At 43.0% G+C, this 25,678-nt stretch overlaps 1 protein-coding gene across 5 annotated transcripts in view; it reads left to right on the top strand.

Annotated features, from left to right (window-relative positions):
* Positions 1 to 25,678, top strand: part of BOD1L1 (biorientation of chromosomes in cell division 1 like 1) — a 53,005-nt gene that overhangs the window by 1,097 nt on the left and 26,230 nt on the right. For all 5 annotated transcript variants that reach the window (XR_005833454.1, XM_040625125.1, XM_040625126.1 and 2 more), the window contains exons 2-10: positions 5,055 to 5,179; positions 8,951 to 9,141; positions 9,858 to 10,472; positions 11,065 to 11,214; positions 13,547 to 13,713; positions 15,014 to 15,125; positions 15,753 to 15,891; positions 16,898 to 16,970; positions 19,168 to 25,288. Coding sequence is in view for 4 of the 5 variants with exons in the window: in XM_040625125.1 (XP_040481059.1) it covers positions 5,055 to 5,179; positions 8,951 to 9,141; positions 9,858 to 10,472; positions 11,065 to 11,214; positions 13,547 to 13,713; positions 15,014 to 15,125; positions 15,753 to 15,891; positions 16,898 to 16,970; positions 19,168 to 25,288 (7,693 nt within the window). In the remaining variant the exon portion in view is untranslated. The remainder of the gene's footprint in view (positions 1 to 5,054; positions 5,180 to 8,950; positions 9,142 to 9,857; positions 10,473 to 11,064; positions 11,215 to 13,546; positions 13,714 to 15,013; positions 15,126 to 15,752; positions 15,892 to 16,897; positions 16,971 to 19,167; positions 25,289 to 25,678) is intronic.

A 25,678-nucleotide genomic window follows, 5' to 3' on the forward strand; every position in this document is an offset into this window, starting at 1 on the left:
GGAATGGATACACTTAGCTAGTTCTGCAAAGAATGAGCAGAGACCACCAGGAAAGAGCAATCAGTGAGACAGTTGGAAAACAGAGTCTGGAATTATGGAAAATCTTGAAGGAAATAATTGGAAAATTGGGGGGTTGGGCTCCATCTGGTTGGGTCCATCAGATTGGAGTTTTGATGGAGTGAGGGTTTTCCCAGCACATTCAGCTTTTTTGAGGAACCTCATTTCTTGAGAAAGGGGTGTTTGCCGCTTCCACAGATTCTTCCTTGTGACTCAGAGTTCACCAGGATTTGATGAGAACTGCGCACAATTCGGCTGTCTCCTCTGGGAAGACCCTCTGGACAATCTGGGGACATCTTCTCTTATAAAGACTCTGGTCCACCTGTAGACCAGGAGTAGAATGCACCTGATCACAGTGTTGGGGTTTTTACACCACAGAGAATTCAGTATACTTGGGAATGTTTTTCTATGTAGGAAGTATATCGTTTCCTCACTTTGTTTTGGGGAATATGCAGAGCCATTGAAAATAATCCCTCTTGCCCTCTTTTTTTTTTCCAATGGGAGATTAGACAATTCCAGATAAAGCTGGTTACCCAAATAAAGCTGGTTATTTGTATCCAGCAAGTAGAGATCTCACTTTGCTGTTCTCAGAAACTTACTGATCTGTATGTTATTCTTGTGTACCCACACTGGAAACTTAAATATGCTAAAGGAGGCACTACAATATCTAAGGTTCACCTTTTTCTTCCCCACTAAATGTTATTGTTGCGTGTCAGTAATGTCCCTGCCAGATCCTCTCAGAGTGGAGTCTGAAAACCTTTATTGGGGGGAAGGAAGGAAGCACAGTTGCGTGACAATCTAATGAAGCTAGGACTGTCTCCCAAGAAAAACGCACATATACATATTAAAATGCAGTTTTTATAATTCAGAAATGGTCGACTATAGGCAATTACATGTGGTTCAGCCTAATACATAGTTTCAAGGAGGTCAATGGCCCCAGAATCAGTTCCCTTGTTTTAATGTTTGAAACTAGAAAAGAGTAGAACTGAAATGATACCCCTTCCCTGGCAGAAGAGGATGCCTGGGTATGGTGGAAATTCTTCCCTGACCCCTCATGTCCTTTCTCTCTCTTTCTTCACTCCTGATGCCTGTCGCCCTCTCTTTTTCTCTTCGTCTTTCTACCTCTGTGCCTGCTGTTTCTGGTTATCTTGCTTCTCTCCCCTGTGACTGCCTTCCTCTTCCTCTTCCTTAGCTTTACAAACAATTAGGTAGATTTTAATTTACTTCAGAGTATTTGTTCTTATTTTATAGCATTTTATACTCCCTTTTCTTATTAAAAAAAAAAAGACTTAAGTTTGGAAGTCTCAAAAAACATACGCAAGCCAAGGTTTTCTTTGGTACAGCTTAACATCCTCCCAGTGTGATGAGGGACCAGCATAGACCCTGAGACCCCTCACGCAGAGGAGCATCACTTTAATAGAACTGTTGAGTCGCAGGTGTAAGACCGCCTTATAGTTGAGACCACTTGTGGTGTGGTGCTTTTGATCATTGAACCCTGAAGACTGACCTGCCTTGTGTCAAACTCTAACCTGCAGGATATACTCTATAGGATTGTCAGTCACACGCCTATTTAAGAGTCAAGACATTCGATACCTATCAGGTGCTTTCCAAGAGCAAAACTGTCATCCAGCCCAGTGTGTTTAAAGCAAGATGAGGAGTACCAAAGTCTGCCGCCACTCCAGAAGACCATAAAACCCTCCAGACTGTCCTTGGGGTCATGATGGTCCTTAACCAAGATAGGGATCTGACCATAGCAGACCAAATCAACCCTCCTACCCAAAGACATGCCAAGATCTAACTAATGCTGTGGCTCCTCTGTGGTAGATTACTAGTTGCCAGATCCCTGGAGCAAGCCAAGAGGTTACAAAGCTGTTCTGACCCTTTTGCTCTGTGGTCACCCTGGAGAGTAATGAGAGGGAAGATCAAGAGAGGCCCATCATTCTGTCCCAGGTAGGGAGCTCACCAACCAAATAAATGTGACACCTTTCTCCCCAGGTAATAAAGGCCAGCTTTTGGATACTTTCTCAGTTACAATTGGTTCCTGGTCACTGTGATTATTGCCTATCTTTTTCTTTTTAGATTTGAAAGGAATATCAAAAACAGAGCATATAAATTTATTCACCCAACAAATATTTATTATGTACCAGGCACTGTGTTAGGTGCCAGGATAACAGCAGTGAATGAAACGTCCCTGCTGTTACGGAACTTGCATCCCAGCAGAAAGAAACAGGCACAAAATAATGTGTAATAGGTTCTATGGAAGAAATAAAGCAGGGTGAGGGTGGGAAGGGTTGTTGATTTTTTTTCAGTAAGCTGTCCTGGGAAGATTTCAGTAAGGTAAGACTTGAGCCATCACTGAAGGAACTAAAGAAGCCATCCAGCTCTGTGGGGCTGAGGACTCTCAGTAGAGACCGCTGCCAGTCTGGAAGGCCTGAGGCAGAACCTGGTGAGGGGGAAAGTGATAGAAGGTAAGATAGGAATAGCTCTCCTGCCCTCGCTTCACAGATCTGACAGGCCTTGGAAGACATTGTACGAATTGGGCTTTCATTGGAGGGGAGAAGCCACTGGCAAGTTTTGAGCCTAAGGGCATGATCCAACTTCCATGTTAGATGGGTTGCCTTTAGGTAATTATTAGCAGTGTCCCCTTCAGTCCTGATGTGGTTTGGATAATAAATTATATGATTGCCCTAATTTTGGAAGATTTACCCTAACTGCTCTATGAAAAATAGACTTCAGTTGGTCAGGAGTAGAAGCAGGGAGATAGTGGCAAATCTAGACTGAGAGATGAGCAGTGCGTTGACCAGAGCGGGAGCAGTGAAGAGGGTGGGACTGGCCAGATTCCAAGTGTATTTTAATGCTAATGATGACAGAATTTGCCTGACAGTGTGAAGCTGGGAAGAGTCAAGGATGATTCCAAGGCTTTCGACCAGAGCACTGGAAAGGAAAAGAGAAGAGTGAGCTTCTCAGAGGAACCCTGGAATCCAAAATACTGCTGGAGTACTAGGCTTTTTACTGGAAGGAGAATGTAGCAACAGGGAGAATGACCTGTTGTTCAAATTGGAACTTGCTATGGCGCCACTAGAGGGCTAAATACACTGATTGAGACCAGTGATTCCAAGATTTGGGGATACTGGAGAGAATTATGTTTTAGAATCGGGGGGGGGGGCATTAGTTTTAGTTCACATTGATTTTGGTTAAATGGGGGGCGGGGTGTGAGAAATGGTTGTGAGTGTTTCTTGTAGGTTAGAAAATAGGTATCAGCAAAAGTCTGGACATTGGGAGGGATGAGTGGACCTCACACAGGGATGAAACCTTATCATCTGTGCTGGAGATAGTTATCTAGCCATCTCATCTAAAACTGCTTTTTAATGGCTTATCTGCGTAGCAGTGTGATAAGTTATGTGAAAGCAAAGATTAAGGGAGTAGGAGGAGCAGGCTTCCATTCAGTGGAGAGATAAATCCCCCCCACCCCCCGCCCCAGTACATACAGTGCAAGAATTGTTGGGAAAGTATTATATATAGAAGGAACATGGGGAAGGCCAGGGGAGCCTACTACGGGTGTCAGGATGACATCACAGAGCTCCCCCTTGAGCTCTGAAGGTGAGAAGTTTGCCAAATGGAAAACAGAGGAAATGGTAAGGACAGAAGATTGAAAGGCAGGAGAACTTACTGCTGGAGTGTAAGCTTTGAAGGGTAAAGAGAGCTGCAGATGGCAGAAGGTGAAGCTGTACAGTGTCGCTGGAAGTCATTCAGGGATGCACCAACTCAGCTACATTAAAAGCCACATGAAAAACAGAACATGAGTTGCGGGGGGGCAGCCTCTAGGAATGGAGTGTCCAGCCCTGCTGGGGTGGTCAGACACTCCTTCTAGGCAGTGTCCTTTTAAGAAGTGATGTAATCTGTGCCCTCTCTCCTGCTTCCCTTACCTTAGGGGTTCTCAGCCTCAGCACTGTGGACATTTTGAGCTGGATAGTTGTTCTTTGTTGTTCTGGGTTCCCCTCTGCACTCTAGCAGCATCCCTCCCCTCTACCCACAAGTTGCCAGTAACAGCTCCCTGAGTTGTGACAACCAAAAATGTCTCCAGACATCATCTGATGTCCCCTGGGGTGGGAGTGGAGGGCAAAATTGCTCCCAGTTGAGAACCATTCTTTTACATCAAATTTAATGCCCAGTTCTAGTGTTGCCCCTCTGTAACTTCTCTTAGTTCCATGCCTATCAGCCCATTTCTATCACCCCAGTACAGACCTTCAACACTGGAGTTACTGCATCCTTTCCTAAGTGTATTTTGTGTCTCTTTACACTCTCACTGTCGGAAGGTTAATCAGAAAACTCAGCTATCACATATCACTCTGCTCATGTGCAGTGGGTTCCTGTTCTCAACCCCATAATCCCAGACTTCTTATATGGGTACCCAAAGCCCTCCGGCCCCCAGCCCCAAGCTGTCTGCAACCTCATATCTCTGCTTTTTTATATTCTTTTATCCAAACAAATTGGATGCCCCCAAATGCTCCTGCCCGCACATCTTCTCAGTCATTGCTCTTTGCTTCTGTTGTTGGCTATATGTGCAAGGCCCACCTCTCTGATCGCCATCTGCGTTGGGAAACCTTGAAGGTCCAACTCAAATGCCCTGATATCAACAGAGACATCTTCCTCTGCTCCTCTCCCTTTCCTTGCTCCAAATCATCTAACACTAATAATATTTATTTGTGTCTTATTTTCTAGTCCCTTTTCTACAAATAAGAGTTACGTCTTTCTTCTTTGTGTTCCTCCCATCTCCAAACATCGTATCTGAGGCTTAAAAAGAAGCAGTATTTGAACGTCTAAGTTATCCTGAACAGCATGGTCATAAGCTGAGAAACTTAGTTGCCACATTGATACTGTAATCTAAACCACATTGACACTGTTAAAGATACGCAAATTCCTGAGGCTATAAATATTGATATTGTATAACATTGGAGATTTTTAACATTTATGTGGTTTTCTTTTTTCCTCTCTAGCCTGCCTATCAGAACCTGAGGCAACGGGTTGACAACTTTGTTGCGAACCACTTGGCAACTCATACGTGGAGTCCCCACCTCAATAAGAACCAGCTAAGAAACAATATTAGGCAGCAAGTGCTCAAGTAAGTCTCAGCAGCCCGTCTGCTGTGTGGAAGGCAGAGGTGTTACATGGAAGTCTGCTGCTGTTTTGTCAGATTTGGTCGGCCGCTTCACGTGATGCGGTGTAATTCTAGGGCGGGCTCTAATCACTGCACATTTCCCCATGTATTGTAGCAGTCTGATTTCTCCTGTAGACCTGGGGAACTACCTGAAGGAGGAGGATGACTGTGACTTAACAAAACCAAACCAAACCCTAGGGTAGAATACTAATAGGTGGTAAGTGCCAGAATATCCTGTACTGTTCATTCACTGCTGTTTCCTTGAACTACAAGATCAGGCTTTTTATTCCTCTTTGACAAATAAAAAGACATTCTAGATCACTGCAGTTAAAATAATTGCCTCTGAATTGAGGCCGTGTCTTGTATCTTCTAATACAGCCCCCCCCCCTTTTTTTGCACTTTACTGTGACTTTTAACTCTGCTTTTTAGTGATGAGATGGCCAAAAAAAGAAGGAAAGTGTGTTTGGACCTGTCAGAGCCACTTTTGGGTAAACATAAGATAAAGAGAATGAGAAGAGCTAGAATGTTTAGAGGGACCTTAAAAGAAAGAAAGTGTTCCCAAAAAAGCAGATTTACAATGCTATCTTGTTCTTGAATATAAATATTTGCCAAGACAAGAAGACCTGGACCCTGTATCTCTGCTTCACCCTCCCCGCCGAAGGGGTGACCAAGTTATTTAAAGAGTGCCTAGTCTTCCTCTCTTGATAAATATTTACGTTCAAGCTCATCTTGTAGGATGAAACGTGACTTTTAAACCGTGAAACAAATCCATCTTCTACCTGCCACCTTCTCATACCCTCTTGTCCTGTGGGAAACTCACAAGCCTAATAGTGCGTGTACTCCACCGATAGTTGTGCCTGCAGGAAGCCCCACAGACAGAACTTCCGCTCTGACTCAAAGACCCATGTAGCCCCAGGTAATACTGGAAACCAGGAGTCTGGGGGCTCAGACTGTCTCCTACCGCAGAAGAGAGGAGGGAAATTTAGCAATAGCTTTGTTGTCTACATTTTAGAGGAAGTTTGAGGAACCTGTAAAAGAGCCCAGGACCGAGCAAAAGATGCCAGGGAGGGCTGCATAGTAAGAGCTGATGGGAAAAGTCAGCCTTTCCTGAAAACCTGAGGCAGCAGAGGTTTGCTGGGTGCGGGCCTGGGGGGAGCTCACCTCCAGGCTTCCGGGAGAAGAGTCGCCATAATGAGGAGGGTGGGGGACAAGCCTACTGACAATGTCAGGGGCACACCACCGACTTCTCCAGAGTACTCCTGACTACTGAGGGCTTTCGCCGTTTTCACAAATGATTACATTGCTTTAAAAACAGAGAACACAGAGTTTTTTTGGAGGGTTGGGAGGGGAGGTGGTTTTTTTCGCATGTTGAGAGACTGAGTGGAAGGCAGATTTCCTGGTGTTGCGTTTACTCCTTAGCATACAAAACCTAGAAAGGAAGGAAGCGGTCATTTACTCTCTTCTTGCCCCTGTGAAATCAAGCACTTACAATTCTCAGGGCACCAATATAAGACATTTTCACAGAATCTTGTTTGGTGAGGGGTTGCTGTACCCCATTGGTAAGGGGTTCTCGTGACTACTGACGGTTACTGCTGCAGCGTGGGGGATGGGGAGTGGCGTCTAGAGCCATTTTAGAACAGGGGAAACAGCTGTCTCTTGGATAATTTAGTCATTGCTGTTCTTGGGACATCTGTAAATTTTCTTCTAGCTGTGTTATTTTAAATAAAATATTCTCATTTAAATTCCATTAGTAAAGTTAGATGTTACTGATTGTAACATTTTCAGGCTTCCTTAAAGAAAGACACTACAGTATTTAGTTACTATCATAGGGAGGGACTAGCCCCTATAAATACAGTTTCAAATGGTTTTTCATACAAAGACATTGAGAATTACTCAATTGACCATTAGCTCGAACCATCTCCAATTGCCATTTTTGTAGAACAAAAACCAGCTAATATCAGCAATTTTGATGAACTTAATCATTGATATTCTGACTCAGTAGTATTCTTGTATGCATCATTTGAACAACAAATCTAAAATGCTAGATAGCTCTAAATGATGATCTTAACTGAACAATTTAAAAGGAAGACAAGGAAGTAGCTTTAATCAGGAAAATACTACCTGCTGGCATTTTGGCCTTGCCCTTGGATGGATACAGGGCTGTGGCTTCTCATTCTGGTGAGGCAGCTGTGACCACACCACGCTCAAGTAAGCCCACTGAGAGCGGTGTGGTCCTAGGGCTGGCCTTCGCTTTAAGATCAGAGCTGACCTCAGTGGGGGACTAGACTGAAGTAGACGAGGACCCGGAAAAAGGCAGAGAAAAAGGCCGCAGCAGTAATTTTAGGGTGGGTGGGTTTTATTTTGTATGTAATGCCTTTATATTGTGCCTTAAAACATTTTTAAGATTGCTTGTCCATTTCCATCTGCTACATTTTGAAGGCACCTCTAAGATGTAACAATGTTTGCAGGATTTGCATTTTTTTTTTTTAAATCTTAGAACTTTAAAAAGCAGGTTACCTACTTTGTGCGGTGTTGAGTCATTTTTCCCTATGGCCCACATAAGTAGAATTATAGTATCCAAGGCTGCAGGGTGCCTCAGGAAATGGAAATCAAATCCATCCTCTACTCCAGACTGAGCTGCACTCAAAAATAGCATTGTAATGTAAAAGCAGGACCGCCTCCCCCATCCTGCAGAGAGAGCCTGAGGCCCGGAAGCTGGAAGGGACCAGCACCCTGCTCTTGCAGCACTATCCAGGGAACTTTGGCTCCTTGGGTGGTTTGTTTTGTTTTGTTTTAGGAAGAAACAAGTTTCAGGTACATTTCTTAAAATCCTTGTCCTCGTATTTTGCTCACACTTTTGTGATTTTCCACACATTTCAGACTTTGTTGCCCCCTTTGCTCCTCTGTCTCTTGTGTATATTTCTCTAAACTCTTTCTTCCTCTTTACTTCTGTGGAAATCAAGGCTCAGTGCAAATGTCTTCTCTTTGTGAAGCATTCCCAAATTATCTTAAACATACCTAATAACTCTTTATTCCACTTTTTCTCTACAGTAGATGGTGTGTTACAGTGCCTGCCATCTGATATTTTAATTGTTTGTGTCTGTTTCTCCTGCCATCTGGGGACCAGGTCTGATTGTAGTGGACCAGTGACCAGCATGGTGCCTGTTATGGAGAAGACAGTAACGTAATTGTTGAATGAATAAATCACCAGGTTTTATAGCAGGAAGATAATGAAAAGAAAGCCAGAAGTCTTAAGTTTTGTTTTTGTTTTTCTAAAGGTTCTTTCTTTTTTTCTCTTTTTTTTGTAAGTTTAATGAAATTACACTCTGTATGTGTTCTTCAGTTTTTCTGGGGAGCCTAGTCTTACAAAAGGCTTACATTTATCTGTTTAAAAAAATCATTTATTCCCGTATGCCCTGCCAAGGTTGGAGTAAGGTACGTGTTACCTGTAAGTGTGGGCTCTAGGTAGTGTATTGTGTCCAGTTTTAAGGGTGTTTTGTTTTTGTTTTGTCTGCTTTAGTATTTCCACTAGTGATACCAGTGGTAAAAAGTATACCAACTTTCTTGTAATGTGGTATTTCCCACTGCCTATTCTTTCCATATTTTGAGATGAGTGGATTGGGGCAATTTAAGGTTAAACATATATGTAATAGATCTAGTTTTACTTAAAAGTAATTAATGCAAATAATATGAAATTGTTTTTTACCTTTCTGTAAAAATTATCTTGTGTTTCAGATCAGGAATGTTGGAGTCTGGTATTGACCGAATTATTTCTCAGGTTGTGGATCCAAAGATCAACCACACATTCAGACCTCAAGTGGAGAAAGCTGTGCATGAGTTTTTGGCCACACTAAATCACAAAGAGGAAGCAAGTGGCAGCACAGCCCCGGATGATGAGAAACCAGACTCTTCCGTCATTACACAAGGTGCCTTGCTTTTACTCTTGGTCAGTTCCATTGCTTTGCTTCTTGAACTGAGTATCAAGTTAGGGATATGTAGTTCCTTAAAGCATCTCTGTCCATGGCTACTCTAGTGAAATTATATGTATTTTAAATATCACCTATATTCCTCAACTGATAGAACATTTATTTCTTTATATTAATGCAAAATAATAGACATTTTACTAATGGATTGAGTGTGTTTGTGTATGTGTGTGTTTCAGTAGAGGGAATAACTAAAATAAAGAGAATTAGACTTCTCAGATTTGCATGGTGGCTTTCCTATGATTCAGTATTAGAACAGTAGAGAATTTAGAATGTGCTAGGTATTAGCACTGGTATCCAAAAGTCTAAAGGAATATGAATGGTCCATACAGCATAGGTGTCTTATGACGATGACTATGGCTTGTAGCGTTGATTCAGCAGAGGGGGTTACCTTCTGCATAAATATTTTCTTCCTTTTTTTTTTTAAGATTTATTTATTTTAAACAGAGAGTGCACATGCACGAGCACAGGGCGAGGCAGAAGGAGAGGGAGAGAATCGTCTAGCAGAGTCCCTGCCAAGTGCAGAGCCCCACGCGGGGCTCAATCCCAGGACCCTGAGATCATGACCTGAGCCAAAATCAAGAGTCAGCCACTCAACCGACTGAGCCACCCAGGCACCCCTGCATAAATTTTTTCTAACATTTGTCTTTCCCTCGAAGGTGTCCCAGCTCCTGGACCCAGCACTAATGTAGCCAATGATGCCATGTCAATCTTGGAAACCATAACTTCTCTTAACCAAGAAGCCAGTGCAGCCAGGGCTTCGACAGAAACTTCAAATGCCAAGACCAGTGAGAGAGTATCCAAAAAACTCCCTTCTCAGCCAAGCACTGACGCTAGTACTGAGAAAGAGAGAACTTCAGAGGACATAGCCGATAAAGAAAAATCTACACCCGACTCTGCAGGGGAAGGACAGGAGACAACCCCTAAGTCTGAAGAATTTACTGATATCCCTTGTCCAGTTGAAGAAATTAAAAATCATACAAAAGAAAGCAGTAGTTCAGTTCTGCTAAATAAGGATGTTCAACAGGAAAGCAGCGACCAAAAAAACAAATCAACAGACAAAGGTGAAAAGAAGCCAGAGAGCAATGACAAAGGAGAAAGAAAGAAAGATAAGAAGGAAAAGACTGAAAAGAAATTTGATCACTCAAAAAGGAGTGAGGACCTACAAAAAGTGAAAGAGGAAAAGCAGGCAAAGGAAAAAGAAGTAGAATGTTCAAAACTCCCTTCAGAAAAGAACAGTAATAAAGCTAAAACCATTGAAGGGACAAAAGAAGGTATATAGAAACTTGCAAAATCTACAACTGTTTACACATCAAAAAGTGTCCATGGGAGGGAAGGGTATCAAATTTGCCTTCAGATTTTAATAACTTTATTTAATAGTTGTGTTTCAAAAGCCTGAAAACTCATATCCCCTTTGCTAAAAAATGAATAAACATTTGTATATCTTGTATACCAGTGTACCAACTCACAAGGTAAATGAAGAGAGAAGCTATGAACCTTATAATTTAACTTGTAGTTTGTGCACATACATTTTTCCAAGCAACTTAATTCATAGTTGCATGGCCTAATCTTTAAAATATTAGTAAATATTTCACTTTCTTAACATTTGCTTTTGTGTATGTCATTTACATCATAAATTAGTAGTTATTTTTACAGAATACTAGTTTGCCTTTATATTTTCTTCAAATAGCTCTGCCTTGATACTGATTACAAATGATGAGAGATTTTTTTTTTTTTTGAGAGATTTTTATTCCTAAAGTTGAAGATCTTGAACATTTACAATTATAAATGTAATTTAGGAATTGGGTGCTGAATATGTTCGTGTAACAACATGATTTATCTTTGTGTTTTATTTCCTTCTTGAAGATTGCTCTTTGATAGACTCTGATGTGGATGGACTTACGGACATCACAGTTAGCTCTGTCCATACCAGTGACCTTTCCTCTTTTGAAGAAGACACCGAGGAGGAAGTTGTAATGTCTGATAGCATGGAAGAAGGAGAGATTACATCAGATGGTAAAACATTTTACTTAATAATGCCTCTGTGAAGCTTCCCACCAAGGATTATTTGTATATTCAGATGGCTATGTCGGGAAAGACAGTGTGGTATAGTGGCAAGGGCATGGGACTTTGTAGTTGGAAGATTTGTTTCTGAGTCCCAGCTCCAAGGTTGTCTGTCTGAGCAAGCTTGGTAAGTTACTCAACAGGCCTTGGTTCTCCATCTTTTAACTCCATTCCTCAGGTTTATTAGAAGGTGTAGATGAAACAGTGTATATGAAGATGCCGTATGTGTGGGTCTATGTATCCGTGGGTTTGTATGGGTGTTGTTGAGGGAGCACAGTCCACAAGACTGCCCTTACTTCTGATACCGGTTGCAAATTTGGGGTCCCCAAGCCCACCCTTAGGTTTGATAGTTCTGTAGAAGGACTCACAGAACTCACTGAAAGCTTTAAAATTTATGGTTATGGTTTATTACTGCAGCTGAGGGACACACATTAAAATCAGCCAAGGGAACAGGCACATAGGCCAGAGTCCAAGGAAGTTCCAAACATGGAGCTTCCAGTTGGCCTTTGCCTGTGGAGTCATGGAGAGCATTACTTTCCTGCCATTGATGTCAGACAGTATATATGGCTAATTGCCAACCAGGAAAGCTCACATAAGCCTTGATGTCCAAAGTTTTTGTAGGGGCTCCATCATGTAAACACAGTGTTTGATCTCAGTCCCCAGCCCCTCTGATGGTCAGGCTGGACCCATGGCCCAAATCTCCCAACCCAGATCATACTGTGAGATGGTTTAGCTTGACCCAAGACCCCCAGGCAAATGAACACCTGTCTGACATCCCAGAGACTTAGAGATTACCTCCCGGAAGCTAGACCACAGTCTTGCTTTTCTCCAGAGCAAGACCGTACTTCTCTTTACAGTTTGTTTTTCAGCTAACCCTTATTAAGCACTACTGTATTCCAGGCATTGTGTTAAGTTACCACACTGCTCTGCGTACTAGCTTCTGTAATCCTCGCAACAACCTTGGGAAGTATGTCCAAGTGAGGAAACAAAGTCACCAAGAGAAAGGCTCCAGTCCAGGGTCACGCAGCTGTTTAGCTCCAGTGCCAATTTCAAACCTGAGTCCGGGCTTCTAACCAACATTTTCTGCTGCTCCATATCACATGATTAAGTTCTGCTTATGACTTTTTCTAAAAATCAAATATTTGCAACTACTTGTAAGTAGCATCTTGTAAATTTGCTGTTGGCTTTTGGATTTTCTAGAGAGAAAATCCTAGAGGAGAAAAAGTAGATGCTTTAAATTCCACGGATATATTTTTCAGTCTCTCGCATTTTGCATTCTTAGTAGCCCAAGGACGACCAGCTCAAAAAGCAACATCAGCACTCAACCGCTTTTCGTACCTCCTCGTGAGGTCAGTTCTGTAGGCTCTATGTAGGATGAATGCCAGTCATCCTGTGCGCGCCCCACTTTCCAAAGCTGACTAAAATTCTCATTCTAGGTGCTTTTGTGGGGCTTTCCAAGTTTTTTTCCTGGACAGAACTAGGTTTTCTATGTATGAGATCCAAACAGTAAGAAGGTGATTATTTTGAGAGTACTAAATGGTAGGAAATGAAAACCTTGTTTACAAGTTTTCTCCTTGCTGTGTCATGGGGCAACATACCCATCTTCCTAGGGTAGAGGTGTTTTATTAATTGTTTTTAAGATTTTACTTATTGATTTGAGAGAGAGAGAGCATGAGCAGGGAGGGAGAGGGGCAAAGGGAGAGGGAGAAGCAGACTTCCTGCTGAGAAGGGAGCCCAATTCGGGGCTTAATCCCGGGACCCTGAGATCATGACCTGAGCCAAAGTCAGATGCTTAACTGACTGAGCCACCCAGGCACCCCAAGGTAGAGGGGTTTTAGTATATACTTGGTGTAGGGCCAGTTATTGACTCTTGACTCTTGCATCATTAAAATCTCAAGTTTAAAAAAAGAACCTCAAGCCCACTTTAAAGTGTGGCTTCGAGTAAATTTATTCAGTTTTACAGTGGTAGAACATTCATACCAAGTCCACTGACATACAAATGAGAATTAACTATTTGTCAAGGAACCATAACTGGCTATAAGATCTGATTTTTCTTCACTTTCTTTATGTGTGAGAAGCTAATTGTAAGAAATAAATTAAGATATGGATTACAGCCCTTAGAAATTTGTATTTCTGATTTGTTGTATACTGATATTTCCAATTGGACCTACAAATACACTTTAACTACATGGTACTGTTTTTGCCACTTGATGTTGGTCAAGCATAGTGTTGATTTTATTGGTCCTTCACAGAAGCACTGCTTGTTCTATTGGCTTTCTTCCAGATGAGGAGAAGAACAAGCAGAACAAAACAAAAATTCAAACCAGTGATGCCAGTGAAGGAAAAGCAAAAAGTGTGCGGCACGCTTATGTTCACAAACCGTATCTTTACTCGAAGTATTACAGTGATTCTGACGATGAGCTCACTGTGGAACAGCGGCGCCAGTCGATTGTAAGTCACACTCGATCTGCTGCTGTTTTAACCTGTTCAGCTGGGTTGACACACTTGGCTAGTCTGTGTGCAAGGTACTGGGCAGCACACCAGCCTGACACATTGGTTCTGCCTTCAGGAACCTGTCATTTAAAGAGGCAGACCAGACGTAAACATGGGACATAGGTGTTTGTGTCATTGTGATCAACAGTGAAAACTTGGTAATGAATGGTTCACAGCATGGACGCGTTTGAATCCAGTGTAGATCGAGCCATACAAAGAGGATGTACAGCCATCAGTGTAATATGAAGAGGGGTGTGCAGTCTCCATATTTTCTGGTTACAAGATGTGTCCTTGGATTATTAATAGCTCCTTAAAGAAAAAAATTGCCACCTCATCGTATGGGTACATCGGTTTTAAGATGACTTACAGTTTTAGAAACATTAAAATATGGAATTGCACATCTTAGAATGAGGAAATATTATTACACAGAAAAATTATTCGAAGGAAGTAGAAATGCCAACAGATAGTGGCTTATCTCTTGAGAAACTTGCTGCTTCTGGACCTATGCCTATACTTAGGGTTTTTGGCACTTTGAGACTTTGAGTTCTGAGTGGGAAAGGGGTGGTGGGAGTACCCCACAATGACTGGATTCTTGGTTTTTTTAAATAGGAAAGCAGAAAAGTCCCACATTCAAAACCTGGGTCCTGAGAGCGTAATCAGCAAGTTGTATTTGTTGTAGGACTAGCCTGTCTCTTATATCTACACAACTTTCTCCTTTAAGGATAACTTACAAATTACGGAGATTTGCCTGTGTATACTTGACGTTCACATATATTTTCACACTTATCTTTTTTTTTTTTGAGAGAGAGAGAGAGCGGTGGGGCAGGGGGCAGAGGGAGACAGAGAGAGAGAATCTTAAGCAGGCTTCATGCCCAGCGCTGAGCCCCACATGGGGCTCAGTCTTACAACCCTGAGATCATGACCTGAGCCAAAATCAGGAGTCGGATGCTTAACTGACTGAGCCACCCAGGTGACCCTCACAGCTCTCCTTTTAATTAAACTAACTGGTTTATTAAACCACCATTTCCCAAAATGATACCTTCCCATTCTTTTCAAACTAATGGCAGTCTGAAAGAGTAATGGAAAATTTTCACATCTGTCCCTTATTCTTCTGGTAGCTTCCAGATTGTGTAATGAATGTGCACTTTTGTGAAGCCCGTTATTTCATAAGAACATTTGAAGGGAAACATATTTTTTTCAGTGTTTTTGCTTTTTCTGATAGTCGGTCAGGATAATTGTGAATATTTTGTGGTTTTAGGCTAAAGAAAAAGAAGAGAGGCTTTTAAGAAGGCAAATTAATAGAGAGAAACTTGAAGAAAAACGAAAGCAGAAAGCTGAAAAGACAAAGTCTTCGAAAGCTAAGAGTCAAGGTATAGGAGGTGTTAACTTTAATATTTTGAACTATCTTATATACTGCATTATTTTCTAGGTATTCATATTATGAGATGATTACAAAAACGATCTAAATTGCATCTCAAAAAACTGCTGTATTAAAAATTAATCTATTTTTAAATTTCCTTTTTAATCTGATGTGTTGGATCACTTTTTAAATTATATTTATGTTCTAAACATTCAGGTGCCTGCTTATACAACTCACATGTTAGCAATTTGTTTTCCAGTGATTGTGGAGTGAATTATCACTGGAAAATAAATTGTTAACCCATGAGTAATCAAGCCTTGCTGGTGATATTAGTAGAATTAATCAATGCTTTATGTTAACTAAAGTGTCAGATGTTTATCTGGAATATTTCATTGAACAAAACTGAACTTCTGTGGGCACCGATCCTGTGTAATATACAAAAAACATACACACATATATATGCATTTGAAATAAAAAAGGTAAGACTCCTCCATCTAAAATATTTTTATTCCAGTACAACTTAAGGATATTAAAGCCATCTACCATTTTTACAGTGATAAGAAAATCTTAATGAAAAAGAAATATTACACTGTTTATAAATTCTGTTCTGAAATACAACTTATTGTTTCTTTCCTAGGCAAAAATAGTATAGACTTAGAAGAATCATCAACTAAGAGTGTGGAACCTAAAACCCCCAGAATTAAAGAAGTCCTTAAAGAACGGAAAGTTTTAGAGAAAAAAGTAGCCTTAAGCAAAAAAAGAAAGAAAGATTCGAGGTACGTGTTTCATCTGGCAGCATTCCCATTGTAACATTCCCCCAGCATGCTTTCAGAAGAGAGGCATTGACGGGGACGGTAAAGAGCTATACCTTGAACGTGTGTGTCATTATCACATGTTTATGAAAACCGTAGGGTTTCACTTCTCATAGCATAATTCATTGTGTTAATAACTGTATTTCAAAGTAGTGTATCTTAATCATTTTTGGTTGGGGGGGTCCCCAGAACTTTTTCATAATCTGACAGCAGTTTTGGACTCTCCCCAGAAAAATGCACATGCATAAACACAGTTGTTTCTAGCATTTCAGAGAGTTTATGAACCCTCTAGAATAATCAAGAAGTATCTTCACTGAGGACATTCAATAACCCCTTATTTACAATGACTGCATCCATTTTCCAGGTATGCTAGGCATTCTCTTCAACAGATCTCATGCATCTCCCCATAAACCAGAGGGCTGAACCAAATTCTTACTTATCATTGCATTATCATAGTTAATTCTGTAAGAATTAGAAAGCTGAAGAGACTCTGAAAGTGGCTCTGAAGTCCTTGGAGCCATGGGCTATAATCAGAATGCAATTATGGACATTTGTCACAGACTTCAAGGTAGCTGAATCAATAATTTGCAGAACTCAGTGAGAGGAGTCTGCTCTGTTTTCTTATTGTACCTCATTCCTGTTGATCTGAATAAATACGACTACCCTGTTTACTCAAAAGATGGTAAGACTTTCAAAATCTAATTGTAGCCCATAAAATACTCATCTTCAAGCAACAAATCAGGAATTTTTTTTCAAGTATACTTTACTTCAGCACCAAGAGTAAGTCTGTGTCACAGTCGGGATTATGTTTGCTTCTGTTGAATAAGATAGGAGTTAAATTGATGTATCATTTATGGATCAAGTGTTTATAATAAAGGGAAGCTAAGGTTTATTTTTTTTTTAACCTTCCTGAGAAATTCTTACATTTGATTCAAATAAAGTTCATGTATGACTCTTTCCTCCCACTTAGGGTTGTTGAAGAGAATTCTAAAAAGAAACCGCAATCTGAAGAAGATTCCAAAGAAACTCTCAAGACAAGTGAGGTGTGTCTTAATTGATAAAACCCATTTTAAATGCTCTTTTGTTAAATACAGACCATTCAGTCCTTTGGAGTAACACTTAGAAATGCAATTTGATCTTTTGCAAGTTAAATTAAAAAATCCCTCACCTTCAGCATTCTTGAACCCCCACCCTATTATGGCCTGAATTCCTCTTTTTGACCAATTGATTCATGTCCTCTTTTATCCAGGTAACAGCTACTTTTTTCTACTTTCCTTTCCCTCATCCCCCCACCCCCCACCCCTATTTCTTATATTGGCAATAACAGAATTGCCAGTAATGATAATGAGAAAGAAAGGGAGGTGGGGAGGCACCTCGGTGGCTCAGTTGATTAAACATCTGCCTTTGGTTCGGGTCATGATCTTGGGATCCTGGGATCAAGCCCCACATCGGGCTCCCTGCTCAGAGGGGAGTCTGCTTCTCCCTCTGCCTCTCCCCCTGCTCATTCTCCCTCTCTCTCTCTCTTTTTCAAATAAATAAATAAAATCTCTCTAAAAAGAGGGGGAGGGGGCTAAAATCCCTCTGCCATAGCAGACCATCCATTTCATTCTCTTGGATTCCTCATCCACAAATGAACAGAATTTTGTAGAGTGGATATAATCTTCCAAAATTATTTCCTAATAATTTCTAATTCTAATTAGCTTCTAGTTGTAATATTTAATGATTACATAGTGTTGTATTGAATAGACATACCATAATCTAAGCATTTCCTTAGAGTTGAGCACTTAGATTACTTCTAAGATCTGATCAATCTAAATAGTAAAAATATGTTCAGTGAATACATTTCTTTCCCCTGTTTGGATTATTTTCTTGGGATAAACTTTTGCTTTCACTGGGTTTAAATCCTTATTTACCCTGTCATATTTATAATTCTGAGGCCAATTTTTTTTTTTTTTTTTGAGTAAGCTCCATACCCAGCCTGGGGCTCGAACTCATGACCCTGAGATCAAGAGTTGCATGCTCTACCAACTGAGCCAGCCAGGCGCCCGATACCCAAACTATGTTAACGTTTCCAAGGGAAAACTAATAATTTAGTCATTATTTATTCATAGCCAATAGATAATCTTGATTTCTTTATTCGGAAATTAGAGGCATATTTATGAGTATATCCAGATGTTTTAATAGCATATTTTAAAATATTTAACTTCATTCTGTGCTGAATTTCTTTGAAAAATTATCTCATAAAATTTTATTCACATTAATTGGTTGGAACTTACTGTAAAATTAGGTTGATAAAATCCCTGTTCTTTCTTTGATGAATTTAATTTTAAAGTGTTTTTTAAGATTTCGCCATGTCCTACTCCCCAAGTCAGTAGAATTGCATTAATCTTTGTGTTAAATTGTAGGAAGGTGGAGTGATTAACTGACTCAGAGACACAGAGATCTTTCTGAGAACTTCAGCCCATTATTGGAATAAGAGTAATTAACAGGGGGTAGTCAGTGAGACTATACTAAAGTGTGTTTTGTCAGCATTCATTCATTAATATTAATAATCTCAGTGCCGTACTGTGGGGCAGGGGGGAAGGATCAGATGCGCTGGTCCATCAGTGTCTTCCTTTGGATACATAAACATAGGCATGATTTATATGTGATACGGTTACTATTACGGTGAGTTATTGTGTGCATTTGAAACTTCCTAAGTAGAATGTCCTACAAGTACCCTGGATTCATGAGGTTTCCATAAATAATTCAGGTTCGTAAGTTAAAATGTAGGAAACCTTTATTTCAGTATAAACTTTTTAAATTGTCTTCATCGGTTATTATGCTTTGGGACTAAAAAGAACATCAGATTGTCATTCATGCAGCTTGTATTTATTAAGGGCCACTGGGTATTAGTGAGCTTTAACAGCTTGGAGTTAAAGGCCTCCCAAGTGCATGGACAGGTCTCAGGAGAAATAACTAGTCTCTGCACAGACATCTGTGATGTAGTGGGAAGAGTCCTCAACTGAAAATGAAATCCTCTCAACTTGTTGCCTGGGTCTCAGGTTCTAGAGTCCCGCTGAGCTTCAGTTTCCTGGCACATAAAATGAGGTCACCAGTACCTACCACAGGCTGCTGGCTGAGATTAAGTAACATGTGACACATGACTACATTCAGTATATTCAGTGTACCCAAATGTTAAGTTTGAATATAAAAATTGATTTTAGTATTGCTCATATTTTAACTTTTATTTTCTTACAGCATTGTGAAAAGGAAAAGGTGTCTTCTTCAAAGGATTTGAAGCATGTTCACGCAAAAAGTGAACCAAGTAAACCTGCCCGGAGACTTTCAGAGTCTTTGCATCCAGCTGATGAAAACAAAAATGATTCCAAAATAGAAAGAGAACATAAAAGACGCACATCTACCCCTGTTGTGGTGGAAGGGGCACAGGAAGAGCCTGATATGAGAGATGGGAAAAGGCAAGCAGAACGGTCAGAAATTGGGACAGAAGAGCCCCAGAAACAGAAAAGCACACTTAAAAATGAAAAACATCTAAAAAAAGATGATTCTGAAACACCACATGTGAAAAGCCTACCTAAGAAAGAGGCGAAATCCTCCAAAGAGAAGCCTGAAAAAGAGAAGACTCTGTCAGAAGACAAGTTGTCTACGAAACATAAATACAAAGGTGACTGCCTGCATAAAACAGGTGATGAGACTGAGCTTCACTCTTTGGAGAAAGGTTTAAAAGTGGATGAAAATATTCAGAAGCAAAGTCAACAAACAAAACTTTCTTCAGATGATAAAACTGAACGAAAAAGTAAACATAAAAATGAAAGGAAATTATCAATTTTAGGCAAAGATGGAAAGCCAGTCTCTGAATATATTATAAAAACAGATGAGAATGTTCGTAAAGAAAACAACAAAAAAGACAGGCACATATCAGCTGAGAAGACTAAGGCAGAGCACAAATCAAGAAGATCAAGTGATTCTAAAATTCAGAAAGACTCCCTGAGTTCCAAGCAACATGGAATCACATTACAGAGAAGAAGTGAAAGTTATTCAGAGGATAAGTGTGATACAGACTCAACTAATTTAGACAGTAATTCAAAACCAGAAGAGGTGGTTCACAAGGAGAAGCGAAGAACAAAGAGCTTACTAGAAGAGAAACTTATGTTAAAGTCCAAACCAAAAAGTCAAGGCAAACAGTTAAAAGTAGCTGAAATGGAATTACAAGAAAGTGTCCCAAAACAGGCGGCCACTCCAAAACCAGATAAGGAGAAGAACACTGAAGAGATCGACCCAGATAGACAGCGAAAGTCTAAAGTTGAAGACAAACCTTCTGAAGAAGCTGGTGCTGAAGTTGTAATGGACAGTGCCGCGTCCTCCGCACATGGTACACAGAAGGATTCTAGTCACAGAACCAAGTTACCATTAGCAAAGGAGAAGTACAAGGCTGACAAGGATTCAGGCTCCTCCAGACCCGAGAGAAAGTTATCAGATGGGCACAAAAGCAGAAGCTTAAAGCACGGTAGTAAGGAAATGAAAAAGAAGGAAGAAAATAAATCAGATGACAAGGATGGTAAAGAAGTTGACAGTAATTATGAAAAAGCCAGAGGGAATAGTTCAGTTATGGAAAAGAAATTAAGTAGAAGGTTCTGTGAAAACCGAAGAGGAAGCTTATCCCAAGAAATGACCAAAGGAGAAGAAAAATCAGCAGCAAACTCCTTGCTAACTCCCAATAGTTCTTCTGTTCAGAAACCAAAAAAGAGTGGTGATCCCACTTTGATGCCTGAACAAGAGCCAATGGAAATTGATTCTGAGCCAGCTGTTGAAAATGTATTTGAAGTATCTAAAATCCAAGATGGCAGCAATAATAGTTCTCAGCAAGACATTGACTCTGAAAATGTTATGAAACAAAAAACCACTGTCATGGTTCAAAAGGAGGAATTAAGAACTTCGTCAGTAGATTCAAAAACAGCAGCTCCAGCCTGTAGATCAGGACGTGGACCAGGAGTTGTTAGTAATTCTGAAAAGCACGCTGACCATAAGGGCGCCCTGACCAAGAAAGTTCATATCCAAAGTGCTGTGTCTAAACTGAACCCTGGGGAGAAAGAACCCATTCAACAGGGAACTCATGAAACAAATACAGACTCTGAAACTAGTCACAGACTCTTGTCTCGAGCCCCATCAGAAAATGATAGGGCACAAAAGAATTTGAAAAACACAACCAGACCCACCGAAGAACATGTTGCTCAAGGAGATGCTGGTCGTGAACATTCCCCAAATTTAGATCCTTCACCGTCCTTAAGTTCAGTAACTGTGACGCCTCCGAAACAGTCTCGTGATGCAGATGTAAGTCCTTTGATTGACAAAAGGACTGTTTTAGAAGGTGGCACAGCCAGCACCTCCCTTGTGGAGCGCTCTGATATTCCTAACCAAAGTTTGACCGTTAGGGAATCAGAAATCCTGAGGACAAGTGACAGCAAAGAAAGTGGGGCAGTTTCCACAGTAGATACGCTGGCAAAAGGAAGCATGGATAGCAGAAGACACATTCCAGAAGGTTTCCAGACCACTGTGCTGCACACTAAACAAGGAAACGTAAATGTGCCTGTTGGTAGCAAGTTAACAGACACGAATACGGAAAATGAGAATGTGCCCAAAGAAGGTAGCCTGACGGACATGGCCAGGAAAGAGAGTGACTTCAACACAGAGCCCCGTTCAAAGCAGACAACGAGAGTTGTACTAGAAAATGGCAAAAAGCATGGCACTGCTGTTGACCCGGTGGTAGGCATGAGTACAGAAAAAGATGCTGAGACCGTTGAACTTAAATGTAGTAGTGGCCCAGGTGAAATGGAAAGCATATCAATTGTGGTAGAAGGAAGGATGGAGAAGAGTGAGGTCGGCACCAGTGCTGGAAGTGACGGTGCTTTCTCAGTTTTACAGCAAAGGAATGGAAAGACTGTTGATGCGACAGCCGGGTCTGGCAGAGCAGAAAAGACTTCTTTTGCCAGTAGTACTGCAGGAAAGGACAAAAGTGTTTCCCTAAACACAGTAAAGGCGGGGGATGCCACAACCACTTCCTCAGAAACAGGAGAGGGTGAGGTGGCTGTGCCCTGCACGAGCATTGAGGCAGACGAAGGCTTCATAACAGGTGCATGCTCTGGAAATAATCCTCTTCACACTGGGGCAGAAGCCAGCGAATGCACTGTTTTTGCTGCAGCTGAAGAAGGTGGAGGCATTGTCACAGAAGGATATGCTGAAAGTGAAACCTTCCTCACGAGCACCAAGGAGGGAGAGAGCGGAGAGTGTGCTATGGCTGAATCTGAAGAAAGGGCAGTGGACCCTGTGACTGCTCATGAAGTTACAGCTGAAGACAACGTCAACAGTGGTGTGACAGAAGAGAAAGATGATGCTGTCACCAGTGCCGGCTCTGAAGAAAAATGTGATGGTTCTTCACGTAGCGAGTCGGAAATGTCTGAAGGAACGGTTACCTTTATTAGTGAGGTTGAAAGCGATGGTGCAGTGACAAGTGCTGGGACAGAAATAAGGGAAGGCTCCTTAAGCAGTGAAGAAGTGGATGGATTCCAGAGAAATCTGATGAGAATGGGTCCCAAAAAAGAAACTGAGGGGACTGTGACATGCACCGGAGCAGAAAGGAGAAGCGCTACCTCTGTTATGTGCTCAGTAACAGGCGCCAAGCGACAGGAGGAGCACGTAGTTACAGGTGCAGCCGTGGCCCTCGTCAGTAATGACACACCACCAGGGACCAGTGCTCCCCAGGAAGGAGACACTGCTGTGAATGACGGGGCAGAAGGCGAAAGTGCTGTCACCAGCACAGGGATAACAGAAGAAGATGGAGAGGGGCCAGCGAGCTGCACGGGTTCGGAAGATGGCAGCGAGGGCTTTGCTCTAAGTTCTGAATCAGAAGACAACGGAGAGAGTGCAATGGACAGTACAGTAGCCAAAGAAGCCACCAACGTTCCATCAGTCGCTGCTGGGCCATGTGACGACGAAGGAATTGTAACCAGCACCGGTGCAAAAGAGGAGGATGAGGAAGGTGAAGGGGTGGTGACCAGTACTGGAAGGGGAAACGAAATCGGGCACGCATCCACTTGCACTGGGACAGAGGAGGAGAGCGAAGGGGTGTCAATTTGTGGAAGTGCCGAAGAAGGTGACGGTCAGATTGGTACCGCAGCAGGGCACGTGGGAGCTGAGGCCGGAGCCACCGTCACCAATGCCAATGAGAGCAATGTTGACAGCATGAGTGGTGCCGAGAAGAGCATGAAACATATGGAGATCTGCTCCAGCGCAAAAGGGATCGTAGAAAGCAGTGTGACCAGTGCAGCGTCAGGGAAGGGTGAAGTGGCACCAGTTCCCGAAGGTTGTGAGGGTCCCATGACTAGTGCAGCTTCAGGTCAGAGTGACAGTTTGCTCACCAGAAAAGAAAAAGTTGATGATACCACAATTTCCACTGGCTTGGTGGGGGGTAGTTACGAGGTACTTACGTCCAGGGCAGTCCCAGAATGTGAAGCTGGTCACACATCGCTCAGCGGAAAAGAAGATGAAGGTATCATCACCTCAGTGGACAATGAAGAATGTGATGGCCTTATGGCCACTACGGCCAGTGACAGTGTTACCAACCAGACTTGTTTAGCTGGGAGTAAAAGTCCAGGCAAAGGCTTGATGATTTCCACCAGTACCACACATGACTACACCACTCAGTTAAGCACAGTTACGGGGGTGGAAGAAGGTCATTCAAGCGGGCTGAGAACCACAGAAAATATGGAAGGCACCAGAATAAAAATGGAGGAATTTGAGGCCCCCATGCCCAGTGCAGTGTCAGGAGATGAGAGCCAAGTCCCTGCTCTGAGAAATGAAGAGAAGGATGAGTGTGCCATGATTTCCACGAGCATAGGGGAAGAGTGCGAAGTGCCCATTTCCAGCGCCACGACCATCACGTGTGCGGAAAGTCAGCAGCCGGTGGCCGCCGTGGAAGAAAGCGCTCAGGGCCCCGGCTTGGTGAGCACCGACGATTTCGAGGGGCCCATGCCCAGCGCACCCACAGTGGTCGAGAGCCCTCTTGCGTCAACCAGCAAGGAGGAGAAAGATGAGTGCGCGCTCATTTCCACCAGCATAGCCGAGGAGTGCGAGGCTTCCATTTCTGGCGTCCTCATAGAAAGTGAACAGGCGCGACCCGCCACCGTCCTGGAAGAGAAAGACGGGAGCGCCATCATCTCCACCAGCTCAGGAGAAGATTGCGAGGGCCCCGTGTCCAGCGCAGCTCCTCGGGAGGACGTCCAGCCGTCGGCTGCTCAAGCAGAGGAGGTCAGCGACACCGCTATGATTTCCACGAGCACCTCCGAAGGCCGCGAGGCCGTCATGATGGGCGCTGTCCCACAGGACGACGAGCCGCCCGGCGCGCCAAGGATGGAGGACCCGAGTGACGCCGCCATCATCTCCACCAGCACCGCGGAATGCGTGCTGGCGCCAGGCGGCCTCGACAGGCAGGAGGAGAACCCGCAGACTGCGAGCAATGCGGACGCGAAAGAGCACCGGTCGGCCGCCAGGATGAGCAAGGGCGAGGCCCCGAGGCCCAGCCTGATGGCCGCGAACAGCCGATCGTGCCCTGGGCCGCTGGTAGGGTGCAGAGCTGCGGGCCCCGAGGAGGGGCGCCAAGGGGCGGCAGGCAGTGTGCCCTCTACTGCGAGCGGCCAGCCAGGTGCTGCGCGAGCGCCGGAGGAGGGGCGCGGCAAGGACCATCCCCGCGAGTTGCCGCTGGCGGGGAAGGGACAGAGTGAGGGCGATTTGCGCCTCGTAAATGCGGCAGAGAATGTGTGGCTGAGCTCTGTTCAGAGAGGACAGGGGAGTCGGGAGGCGGCTACCGCAGGGCACGGCACATGTTGGGCAGGGAGGAGTGTGCGGAGGGGAGCGGACTCGCCCGAGGATCTGACGCGACCGGAGCAAACGGCTGGGCCGACGGCTGGGGACCCCTCCCTCGGGATCCGCTGCTTCCCCTCAGTAAGTCCGGGTGCTAAGAAAGCCGATGACCTGCCACCTGCCAGAGACGCTTCAGCAGAGCCGTCCTCCCCTGAGCAGTCCTGGGCCACGGCCCCCGTGAACACCACCACCGCTGAATGTATTAATGGCCGAGAATCAGAAATTGGCCCTTCCTACGTGCCAGTCCTTCCAGCTGCCCACGATCGAGCTCTGTCGGCTCCAAACTATGAGCAGGGCTTGACTATAAAGAGTGATCACAATGGCAGACGGCTGGTTCAAGGGTCCAGTGAGAAAGCGGGAGATGGTAATTGCATGAGGAAACCATCTCAGGAGGAAGGAGACCTCAAGGTCACTGTTCCTCCTGAAGAAAAGTCACATGACATAGGTGAGAATCTCTCTAATTGCACATTTTAGCATTTTACAACCATGCTTGCATGTAGAATACATTGAAGAGTCTTCCAAAAGATGATTTTGGTTCCAGAATGTCACAAAATAACTTCTCAAATGGGAAGGTTGAGCTTAGAAACGGGTAAAAACTGAAAACCTTAGACCTGTTTCTCGTGTGCCAGGAGAGCAGAGGCAGGACGCTGGGAGTCGGGAAGTCAGCTAGCCATGGGCAAGTTGCTAAACCTTTGATCCTCGGGTTTTATGTCAGTCAAATTGAAGGCTGCCTTACAACAGCCCTGTGAAATGAGTATTATTTTTATCACCCTCATTTTTACAAATGAGGAAATGGGTTCAGAGTGTTTAAATAACTTGTGTGGTACCTGGGGCC

Source organism: Ursus maritimus, unplaced genomic scaffold (assembly GCF_017311325.1).
Source record: "Ursus maritimus isolate PB19 unplaced genomic scaffold, ASM1731132v1 scaffold_8, whole genome shotgun sequence".
NCBI classification, from domain to species: Eukaryota; Metazoa; Chordata; class Mammalia; order Carnivora; family Ursidae; genus Ursus; species Ursus maritimus.